At 43.6% G+C, this 12,496-nt stretch overlaps 1 protein-coding gene across 1 annotated transcript; it reads left to right on the top strand.

The window, feature by feature from the left end:
• Window positions 1-314: 314 nt before the first annotated feature.
• Window positions 315-2,365, top strand: LOC107218681 (solute carrier family 22 member 5-like). The gene is made up of 4 exons (XM_015656633.2): window positions 315-346; window positions 537-762; window positions 834-1,070; window positions 1,142-2,365. The coding sequence occupies exons 1-4, from the start codon at window positions 315-317 to the stop codon at window positions 2,363-2,365; spliced, it is 1,719 nt and encodes a 572-aa protein (XP_015512119.2).
• Window positions 2,366-12,496: the final 10,131 nt, after the last annotated feature.

Here is a 12,496-nt window from a genome sequence, read left to right as displayed (position 1 = left end):
AGCCATCCTCGTCGCCGAGTTGACCCGTCCCGTCGGCCCGAGCTAAGCCCCCGGATATTCCGGCGACTTGAAAAGGGCTGAGGAAGCTGGGTCGAATTACGCCGTGAAATTAACGAGCTCGAGAGTTGTTAAGACCTCGGAAAAACAGAGACGATCGCCTTCGGCCTCCGAGAATTAGCTCGTTAAACATTCATAACACCCGAGATCCACCGACGCTCAAATGTCAACGTACGGCATCTTGACAGTTCCAAGGACTCGACGCGATCATGCGATTCAATTGTAAGTCCTGACGACCGTGAATCCGGTTCACCGCGATGAGGGCGTCAGCAGTGGACGTCGAAAGAGCGTAAGTCACAGCCCGGGGGTCGACTATGTAATTCCACATGTCCCACCATCCAAGCATTCTGATTGGTTTTCAAAGTTTAATCAACGAATCAGAATGATTGGATGATGAGAAATATGAAAAGTGAAATTACACGACCGACCCTCTGATTGAAAGGATTCGTCTAACCCCGACGACGCGTACGCCTTTCCAGGGACCGGGACGTTGTCGTACCGTCCGAGGAGCTGATAGTAGCTGCGGCCGGATTCGGCATCTGGCAGATGATCATAGCCGCGATTTCGTGCGCAATGATCATGATCCACATGCTGAACGGGAGTCTGGAACCGGTACAGCACTTGGCCGGATGGTGGTGCGAAAAGCCCGCGACTCTTCGGAGCTGGACAAACCAGGAATGGATTACTTACAGCCACGCGGACGCGGTATGCCCATTAACCCGCCAGATTATCCCTAGCAGAAACGTTTTCATCGCCATTATTCGCGCTCCGAACAGCCCAAACTAGACGACGAAGTCGCAGGATTTGCTGGGACACGTAAAGCCATAAGCCTCACTCCGGAACTATGGAACGATCGATTCAGGGGCTGCCGCATGTTCAGGTATGACTTCGCCTCTTTAAGGGGTGTTCCATTCGAACGGAGTCCAACGATAAATCGACTCAACGAGGCTGGTACGGTAAAGTGCAAGAGGTTTCATTATAGCAGAAAATTCGGAAGGACCGTCGCCGAGAAGGTTCGCGTTAAATATCCATGCAGCCATTGGTATGTGGGTACGTCCTCTTCTATCTCTTCCTCTTCCTGCAGTTTCGTATGGCATGCAATCCGGAGTACGAGCGTGCGCTGTGGGAAGTGCTTATGATATCCGGTAAGATCACGGGTTACCTGACCTTCGGTTGTTTGAGCGACCGGATTGGCCGTCGTCCCGTCCTCCTGATCGCGAGCGGAGTGACTCCGTTTACAGCAATCGGTCTCGTCTTCTCTCCGAATTACGTCACGTACGTGGTGGTCCGGACTTGTCACAGTTTTTTCCACGGTGGCTTCATCGTCAACTTCGTTATGGCAGCCGAACTGAGCAGCAACGTCGCACGGACTCGGATTATGGCGTTCGCGTGTCTCGCTTACGGCCTCGGCGTTGGGGTGACACCGACGCTCCTCGAGGCGATGGGATCGATGGACCATTTGTTACTGGTGATCAACGTTCCGGTCGCCGCATTTTTCTTGGCCCTGGTCTTCTTCGTGCCTGAATCACCTTGCTGGCTCTTTTGCACGCGGAGGTCGGTGCAACTTGGCGCGGTGATCCAAAAGGCGGGCAAGACGAACGGCATCCCAATTCCCTCGGACTTCCACGTGGTCTACGTCGAACACAGCGACGTGGAGAAGCAGCTGTCCCGAGGGTGGCCGAGTTTCTGGAATCTTCTGAAAGCCTCTGGGGTAGCCTGCGAGATGATCAGCATCGGGTACCTCGTCTGCCTGTCCGGCGTGATAAATGGAGGTGCTCAGGCGAAGCTGATCTACAACCATAAACGGGTGCCGGTCTGGTATGCGATCATCGGGCACGTAGAAATGGCTGGGATCATCGTCAGCCAGTGCTGCCTCTTTATGATGGGTCACAAGAGGCTCCTTCACCTCACCATATTCCTCTTCCTCATCACCACCTTTATACTGATGGCCAATCTCCACGACGACTACTTCACCACCACAGGACCCGCCACCACTCTTCTTTCGGCCAACATCTTCGCCGTCGGGCTTGGCTACGGCACCTTGCTCAACTATGGCGCAAGGACCGTGCCTACTCTACTTCGCGGCACTTATACCGGGATGTGGAACGCCCTTTGGGTCGCATTCACCTGGGCAGGGACTCGCCACTTTTACAACTACCCCGGGTTCACCAGCGTCGCCGTCATTTCTATCCTCCTTGCCGCCTTGTTCACTTTCAACATCCATAATGTACTCTGGCGTGAGATGCCCGACACGGTCTTCGATGCCGTCAACTTCAAAGAGTTAGTAACGCTAAATTTTGCATTATGAACACTGGGGTGGTGCTTGTTTAGGGTGTTGACGAATTTTTCCGCCCCGCCCCTAAATAAATTTGGAATAATTCAAAAACAGTTGCCTAATTTTTTCAGATTTTTACCTCAATTCTAAGATTGCTAATTCAGCAAAACCTGACTTTTTATTATTTAGAAGTAGTGCAATTCGTATAGATTGCTTGGTATGATGATGAGTATTTTTCTCAGTTAGTAGTACTAATGCCCACTAAGACCTCGTAGTTACAGATTTTTTGGAACATTATTACTATTGCGATAAAATATAGACTAAGAAAAAAAAGTTTTTCCAATGTGAGTTGATATAAGAAACTTCAATTACAAATCGGACTGTCTTAGAAACGAGGTAAAAAACTGAAAAAATAAAGCAATTATTTTTGAATTATTGGAAGTTGATTTGGGTGGTAAGGCGGAAAACATTTGTCAACACCTTAAACAAGGACAACCCTAATGAACACCTTAGTGGGGTGTTTCGCTGATCTCGAAAAAACCAACCTCTTTTTCGAGCAACTTACATTCTACATTCGAAAACAAACTAAATATCCCACGTAGGTACATGTGCATATATTTTCTGACAAGAGATAATCCACCTTTTTAGCAAACCGAAGCCGAAGAGATGGTCCCTGACAGATTCGCGGTTCATCGCTGGTCACTGAGGTCAACGCCTCGAGTAGAAATAATTGTCGAGAAAAGATAGGGTGAACACCCCTGCAATGAAGAGGTAAGCTCTTTTCCTTCGGAAAAACGTTTTGTAAGATAAATGAGAATTGTGGCGAACAATGGCTGAGCCATCATCTTTTATAATGGACAGTTTGCTCTCTACAAAATGATAAAGTAAAGTTCTGCCGCCGCTGCTGCTGCAGCAATGCCTTTGAAATCAGGAGAATAAATTTCAGAAGAAATTCGATTACACCGGCCCTGTACCTCTCCTGTCCTGTGGCCAACTTTTCCTAAATATTTTTCAGCTCATTTTTATACGAGACGTGGCAACACTGTGTTTGGCCAATCGATTTACATAGACGCTGTGGATGTTGGGGATGTATGTCTCTCTCTCTCTCTCTCTTTTTCTCCTCCTTGTCTGGGTATATACACACCGAGTTGTCAGTGCTTCGTTCTGTCGGCAAATATTCCATGAATTTATAACGCGAGAGAGCTCTTTTTCATCGGTCGAGTCAGCGGAGGGTAAGGCTAGGTTCCCATTTTAACATCGCTCTGTTGTATGTACCTACACATGCGTACGAACGTCCCGGAATCAACGCTTCTCAACCCTGAATCGGAGCGATCTAAATCTGAAATAATCATAAGAAATCGAAGGATGACCAGCGATCAATTTTTTTGAATCTTGCTTCTACTCACCGTCGTCAGTAACGTAAATTGGGTGAAATAAAAGGAAACGGAAGAGAGGTAATTCTTGTACAATGCAAATTGGCTCTTCCTCTCGACATCAAAGATGTGCTGACAAGGTAGGGAGAGAGGAAAAAGAAAATTCGTTTTTTGCCGCAGGATCCGAAGATTGCATTTATGGTATTACCAGAAGAATGAATCCCATGAGAGAGAGAGAGAGCTGAGTCTGTAGATACGGCACTTTCATTTACTATGCATTTAATACATCACCTGCGCACTGTTGCATAATGGATTATATTCTCAACGGCGACGACGACATGCTTTATCTCATACCTTTTATCAACGTTTCTCCATTTCGAGAGAAGTAGGTAGTTGAAAGGACACGTCGAATAACTTCGAATAACGATAGTAGCAATTAAAGTAATGATGATGACGTTAACGACGATCGTAACAACAGCATCAAACTAAAAGCAGCTACGATAATAACAACAACAACAACAACAACAACATCGGCAATTGTACCGAACCAAGAATGATGTCCCAGCTCTGCACGTTAGGGACAAAGAAGAGACGGGTTTTCTTCTTATTGCATTATTTCAGCTTTGTCCTTCGTCCCCTCTCCGCCTTCCTCGTCCTCCACACCCCCTCCGATTGCTCTCGGCTCTTCTCGTTCATATATATATATATATATATATGCGTATTTCAGTACCACTTTATACGTTTCAGCCGAGTCTCTCGTTCAGAGATACCTACATCCTACGGATCTAATTGATGACTTTCAGATTAAGTTACAAATCGACTTCTTTCGACATGTTTCTTCGATCGAATATCACTCGAACTTTCTCGAAGCTGCAGTACACGTCCAACACTATTTGCCATCCTTCTTTCCTTGGGTTGAACAGGGGGCAAGACTACAAGGCATTACCATAGGAGCCTGAAATTACTGGGTTCTCTATTCTCATCCTAATTATTTCTCGTTGATCGTCGGTATCTGACATATATTCATGGAAAAAAGTAGATGCAGCAAATTGCGAGAACTGTTAATTTGAAGGCTTGCATGTGGAGAATTTTTGAGGAACAAGTGAAAGAATTCTCATCAAATATAATATAGCGAGATAAAATTCAACTCACTCTCCAGCCGCTGGAGAATATGGAAGTCTCTTTTTCCGTGTGCCGGGTTTTTATGCCATTACGAGCCATTTAATCATAGAGGCCACCTCTGTTTTATGGACCCGGTGAACGACTGGGTATAACTGCTACTCCTTTATACCCCTTACAGCATTCCATCGCGTAAATATTTTATTTCGCGCGTGGCCTGCGAATGTTAAGGTTTGGTTTGGTTCGGTTCAATTTGATCCGTTCGGATCTCTCTCAAGTAGGCAGGGTATAACTAAGTATCGGCATGTCTCCTCGTCAAAGTGCACCAACCAGTCACTGTCGCCATACCCGTCGTCCTCGTCGTCGTCCAACTTCCAGAATTTATGGGCACCAGTTTTTGCATGATTTATAAGGCTAAATTACACTTGTAAATATCGATAAAGCGATCAGATAGCGGACAGTCAGTCGAGCGCTGGACTAACTGATTTATATTCGTTTGTCCACCTTATCCCAAGGATGTCAAAACGCATAACCGACATGGCCTTACTGAGGATCGTTCCAGAAGGACGGATTCAAAAGAATTAGTTGAAGGAAAAGGGTGAGCGTATTTCTGCCCATGCAAAAACCAATTGCTTAATAATGAAACATTGACAAACGTAACTATTTCGATTCAATAACGGTAATTATCAATTTCAGCACCATCTCGAGTTGGGTTTTTGATTTTTTTTTTCCAACTACTTGTAACCAAGTGCACATTTTATAATGCAAGAAAAATTTACGATTAATCGAATCAATCCAAGACGTGAGAATTCTATTTATAGGACGTCTGTTAACCAGCTTTTCAGCCTAATGAGCACGATCACAAATTTGCCCTTCTTTAAATTTCACTGTGCCACCTATTTTTGAGAAATTGAATATTTTACGTTTGCCTATCGCGTTTGCCACAAAAAATAATAATTCGCTGGATCGGCAAATTTTAGTGTAAATATGTCACAGCAAGAATTTTAAATATCGAAGCAGAAACCAGAACAGTAAAACAAATATTTTGCAAGCATAGCCAAGTGGCGTTTCGATGTAACAAACCCGGTACTTAAACTTGCAAAATTCTAGCTGTTGCGACAAATTTTTCTGCTACGACTGTGTAGCTCAGTTTATTCTTCACGATTATACGTGGATTCGGTGTGGTTGTGCGCTTTCCCAGAGCCCTGGCAACATTCACAGTAGTTAATTCTTCTACGAGAGGAGAAGCAACGAAATTGCTACAGTGGCTAATACATGGTTGAGCCAAGTTTAGAATCGAGTGTGGAAAATATTCATTTTCGACAAATAGGTAGCACAGCAATACTGAAAATGGTGTAACATGTTAGTAAGAAAAAAGCACTAAATTTCATCAACCTAATTGAATGTGAAAGAAAAGAAATTAATAGTTGTGCTAGCTCAGGTATCAAATCAGTCACGATTTTCATAAGAATATATCGTAGCAACAAATTTGGCGATAAAGTAGCTATACAAAAAAATATTGATTTCCATAAAAATATTCGCTTTAATTTGTTTGTAAAATGGTAAATATTTATCGGCAAGAAAAAACCTTCGATCAAGGAGTGAAAAATATATTTATAAAGCTTGTGTAAAAATTTGAGACTGATCGGTTCAGCCGTTTCCGAGAAATCTTGCTCACCGACTTTGAAAACGTAGTTTTCAGAAAAACGCGTGCAAAATTGCAAAAGCTCTTGAATATATGTAGATTACGAAATGAAATTTTAAAAAAACGATTTTTGAAAAGTCCCGACCAGACTATAACCCCTTTTACAACTTTCTTTCGTCAGCCTTTTATACACGAAATACGCGGAGTCCTTCCAGCCTGCAACAGCTTGGCACAAGCAGCTGCGCGGCTGGTTCGTCCTCCTCCGAAGAATTCGCGATACGAAGACGAGATCAGGCAGCTGAATCTAGGTCCGAAGAAAGAGGAAGAACCGCATAATTTCGTATTACCATGACATCTCAGAATCCGTGACTCGAATATAAATATACAAAGGAAAAATATCAATCCGTCGACATCATTCCAGGTTAATTGTACATACAGTGAAAGTAGGTAGGTACGCAGGTATGCATGTATGTTTGAATGAATGTATGTACACGTACACGCAAACTCCGTTAGGTGTATAAATCACTCACAAGACGTGTGAAAAAATAGCCGATGACCTTTTTTTCGAGAGCGTGGAAAAGGGATCTCTCTATTTATCGTAGGATCGAAGAGGAAGGTTGATGGTATAAAATGGCTCCTGGGTAACAGGTGGCGGCCACCAACGCGGGCGGGGAGAATATCGTGATGGGCCGAAGACATCGGGTACCTGCCGGCCACCTGACGGTCTCGTGCCCGGAACTCGAAACCCGGCGTAGAGATTCGGTTGCGTATATTTTGGGTATCGCGTTCTAACGCGGCTACCTGATCATTATCGCTTGAAGTGGTGGTTACCTCACGAGAGTGCAGGAGTAGAACGGGGTGCGGACGCACGATGAAAAGCTCAAGAATCTGAAAGACTCCCGCGGACCGTTTAATTTAGTTATTCATAACAACGGAAATACATGTATTATGTATAAAACAATTTTCTTTTCTCGCATGAAATATACCAGTGTGAAATACTTTTTCCTTCTTTATTTACGGTTTGACGAGTTATGCGATCTGGAATTGTTATACGCAATTATCTATTTAACAAAATTGTTCGTCCCTCCAAACATACGCTTATCATCGCACAGCAATTTATTAATTGTTTTCAAATGTCTAACGTTCAAGTTTTGTAGTACAAAGTGTCTTTCGCCTTTCTGTTCTTATTAGAATTTAGAATCCTCTCTCTGTATTTCATTTATTATAATTCTGTGTTTCTTTTTTTGTTTTTTTGACAGTGACTTAGCTTTTACGTATGAGTTGTGCTGATAATACGCGAAAGGTGTTACAATGATGGCGACTCGTACATTGCCATATGCCGATCCACGTTCTTTGCGTTTCGAAGATCAATCGATCGACTTCTGTCGTGTTTTCGATATCGATGATTTTGAAATTTATACGAGATCGCTAGGATCACTACCAAGACTTTTAACAACACCGGGATAGGTTTACCCTCGAGAAAATGGTCGAGAAACTTTTTCCATATGAAACCGTCACGGTATGAGTTATACGGTTATGTCGTAGATAGACAACTCTGTTGGATGTCGGGGAATTGCGAATGCTGCGAGGTCAGCAGAGTTGGCTCGGATTGAACGATGGCGAAAATTTATGTGTTTACGAAAAGAGTTGCAGCACAGCTACACGTATAACGATACGTTGCAACTTTTGTTCAACATACGCTATATTGCTTTCAACTTTTTTCCAGTCACGTTACAGACGCTGATCGATGAAATCTAGTCCAGCTACGCGCACCGCAGGCTTTGAAAAATATTCAGAAGTGACGTCTTTTTACCGATGTAATTATTACCAGCGATACCAAGACAGCTTTAACTATGCTTTTACCAGACTCGGTTACAGACGCAATACACATATGTGATATGGTATGGTTTTACGTAAGTAGGTAACAGACTCCCATCCCTTCCATACACGAGAGCAAATATATTATTCATTTACTTCGTACCTTTTGAATAATTCACCCGAGGAGAGAATCTGGATTCCAACGCTTTATTTTTTTCCTCCCCGCGATGAAATTTCACCGAGTTTTCTTTTCAACGTAAACCCTATACATATATACATGTATAATGTATATATATATACCTGTAGAGAGGAATGCAATTATCAACAGGAAATAAAAATCAATTCGGAAACCTCGCTCTCTAAGCTCACCTAAAATTGCGATCATGGGAATGACCCGATGTGAAAATATTGTGACAATATTGCAAGAAGATGGACGTGGGGATAATTTTATTCGCTCTGTAACGGATGGATGGCGGTTTCTTCGAATGGGGCAAAAAAGAATTCCATCAGTGCGTAGAGGAAGCAGGGAGAGATCGATAAATTCGAGATTAATTTGTTCGGTGAGCGAATTGCCGAATAGAAGTGGGGATGAAGCTCGCTGCAATCGTCTAGCATTCCAGTAGCAGCAGCAGCAGCAGCAGCAGTTTGAACTATCTATACGGATATTGATGATTTACGAGACCTGGGTAGAATAATCCATATTTGTCATTCGTTTGAAACTTATTTACTTTTGTTATTTTCCAAGTATTGATCCGCAGCGAGGGTGGAGAGGAGAGCGAATTCTGAAGAGCAACTTCGTCCCGGGGCTGCAGATGGGAACTGCGGAAAGTGGAGAGGGTGTAGAGGGGACGGAGGGGAGTTTGGAAAGTTTCAAGAGAGCCTCTCAATCTGAGGAGCTTGTGCTTGTGTAAATATAAAGTTGGAGAACCGGATAATGTCTGGGGATAAATCAAGGAAATTTGATAAATCCACAATTCTACAGGATCCGCTAATTAAATATCGCACGACGTGTATACGCTCAGAGGTATTCCTTTATTTCCATAGATCGCAGTTTCACCCCATCGCCTCCGCCAACTTCAAGATTAACGTAAAATCAAAAAACTAGCCACCTATCCGGCTATTTTTACTCCGATTCGCCTAGCCAAGAGTCGAGGTCGAAAGTCCTTTTGGGGTGAAAACGAAGCTGGGGGAGCTCGAGAGTCGAAAATAAATACGATCGTCGACCCTCGGTAATTGGCTGCCTAGGACTGTCTGTTTGCCTTTACGTTGTCCAAACTCGAAAAGCTCATAAATTGAGGGTCGCCGGTACACGTACAAGAGAAATTTGTACAAGTCTGCAGTCCACGGCGTATCATCGTGATAAACGCCAGGTTTGATTGATTTCTCATTTTCGAAAGGCGTCCCTTCGGCTCATCGAGATTAGGTTAAAGAAGCAAACTTGTATCAATATTATACAAGGCGGATGCAACTTTCTAAATCACTGCACCGCACAAAATGCACCTTCATGAAATTCTGGATCTCTCAATCTTTCGGCTATTGATATCTTCAGTCACGCAATTCACGATCATACAATCCAAGTTTAAGCAAGCTCGTTTATACCGAAGTTTCCAAGCGCTCCGCTTGCACTGATAATAAATTTTTCGAATTACACAAGCAGCAAAACGTATCGAAAAGCTATAATTGAATTAAACAGAGTCACGGTACTGTGGTTTGAAAAATTAATGTTTGCATAGGTAGATCGAAAGCATCTCTGTACTGCTTGTGGACACAACCTCCAATAACACGTAATGAATATGTCCACAAGTGGATCAAACGATGGGCAAAATTGCTGGTACCGTAAGATGACCAAATCCAGTGCACTCTGTACCCTCTGGTGATTATTTTCGCATGTTAAAACTGACAATGAGCCGTGATGGCTGACGAATCAATCCCGAGAAATTGGCCGTCGCAGGAGCCGGGGTTAAGAAGTGAATTGAAAATTTAATCCGGGGGCCACCGGAGGACGAACGAAGAATCGGCAGAGATTTTTTCGCTGAATCCTTATTTCATGAGGCACCGCAGAAGCGGAGAGCATCGAGTATAATACAGCAATGGCGAATAAGAACGCGGAGAGACCGGCACTAATGACGACGTTTATATCGGGTGTGCGCTGAATACCGACTGATCCAAAGACGAAGAAGAAGGAGGTGAACATGAGAAAAAACCGCCCGTTACCGGAGCCAACTCACGTCGTTCCCGCTGCGAGAAAGACGTCAAATGCAGCAGGCACAGAGGTTGAAACCGCCTTGCCGAAATATCGAGAAAAACGTATATATCACGTATCGAGGAATTCGCATTTATTGGAGAAAACGCCTCGCGCCCAACTCGGCACTCGTTTCATTTCGCTTTTAATACTGCAGAATCCTTACAGGTATACGTCCTGTAGCCGAGTTTCAAACTTTTAATTTCTCCCGTTTTACGGTACCTTGTCTTTTACGATCAGCCGTAACGCTTCGTTCGGGCGATCTCAACTGCACGCTAGATACCTGCTTACACCGCATTTACCACCCTCTACATCCACCCCGCGTTCTATGTATCCTCAGCTGTATTACCTTTCATTTCGAAGATAGAATTTCTAAATCGACTTAGCGTTTATTCTTCTCACGGAGAATGAGGTATTATTTTTATTTCCTTTTTTTTTTTCTTTTTTTTCGATGCTTACAGGTCGAACCGTGCCATCGTGTACAAAGAATATCTCGACTGTTTAACGATGATAAAAACCTGATTGCGTACTTTGGAGGACAAAAGTTTTTTAACTTGACTCGAAAATTTCATGGCTAGAACGGGATGTAGAGTAGATATTTCCACTCTGACAGGGGCGAGGTTAAAGTTCCGAAAGCGCCTAATTCTGAATTATTTGGTGGCAAAACTTGAGTGAAGAAAACAAACTCTGAAGAAACAACAAAGTTTCAAGTCGTCGGAAATCCGACGGTTCAAAATTCCGAAATGCAAGATTCCGAAAATTCTAGTTACTAGAAAATCTTGGATCATACTGAATTTCGATGTTCGGATTTTGAAGTGTTCTCACTTTCACACTTTCGGAACTTTTACCTGTCGGGGTCACGCCCTTTCGGCATTTCGTCCTTCCGGAACTTTGATCGTCGGTTTTCGGACCATTCGAAACTTTGATGTTTCGTTAAAGTTTGATTTCTTTACTTCAAGTTTCGGCACGAATAAAATTCGAAAATTTGCACTTTCGGAATTTCAAACCCGCCCCTTTTGACCGTGTTATACGTATGCGCATATAAAAGCACATCAAAATCGCGAGTAGGTGAGAAAAGGACTGCAGGGGCGTAAATATCCATCTTTTTTAATTGGCCGAACGGCATTAAACGGAAACACGCGAAATCCATATACTACTATATTAATAACGAAGCCCGGACGTTGGTGTGCGCGTGAAGAGAACCGTGGCGATGTGTATAAAAATCGGAGTGCAAGGCTAACTAACGGCCGCAACTCGGAAGATAACCCGCAGAGCAAATCCGCGGGTCCAGCCTAACCATTGCGGGGTGGTGAGACGGAGTGGAATGAAACTGCGGCGAGCGGCGAATATAATGGAATGGAACGAAGCAAAATGAAATGAAATGAAATGAAATGAAATGAAATGAAATGAAAAAGGGTTGCTTCCTATAAATCTAATACACATATGCCAGAACCCTGCAGACGAAGGTACCGGAGGTCGTGTACAGGAGACACAGACGTCTCATCCGCGACGAACGAACAACGGTATAATATTATACCAGCGATCTGAAGGGGCGAACAAATCAACCTTTTCCAAACATGGCATCGCACTTCCTCCTCCTCCCCCCCCCCCCCCCCGTCCGAAGGTACTGCTTATGCGAAGTTATGGCCCCGACCATATTACTTTAAAAGGTTTTTTCGGTTTCCTCGACTCGTTATTCCTGCCTGTATATTTTCATGCCCACGTGCGGCGACGCGTCCGTGTGCTTATTGTCAGTCTGACTTGCACCAGGAATTAAGAATCTGCGTAGTTTTCATCTCAGATAATATTAATTAACACCGATGAACACGATTTTTAGGGAACGTCCATAAATTACGTTGTCGAATTTTGAGAGTTTTTGACCCCCCCCCCTTAAAGGCAGACAATTATCCTCTGCATTAACCGTAAAAAAGAAAATTCCGTACTTCGATCACTGCAATTAGAAGGTT

This window comes from Neodiprion lecontei, chromosome 4, assembly GCF_021901455.1.
Source record: "Neodiprion lecontei isolate iyNeoLeco1 chromosome 4, iyNeoLeco1.1, whole genome shotgun sequence".
NCBI lineage: Eukaryota > Metazoa > Arthropoda > Insecta > Hymenoptera > Diprionidae > Neodiprion > Neodiprion lecontei.
Note: the sequence above shows the minus strand (reverse complement) of the source record. Positions and strands in the feature narration are given on the sequence as shown.

Coding starts and splice junctions, on each gene's coding strand:
- LOC107218681 (XM_015656633.2), top strand. CDS start 315: ATGAGGGCGTCAGCAGTGGACGTCGAAAGAGC. Junction 347..536: donor GCAGTGGACGTCGAAAGAGC/GTAAGTCACAGC, acceptor ACGCCTTTCCAG/GGACCGGGACGTTGTCGTAC. Junction 763..833: donor CTTACAGCCACGCGGACGCG/GTATGCCCATTA, acceptor CGCTCCGAACAG/CCCAAACTAGACGACGAAGT.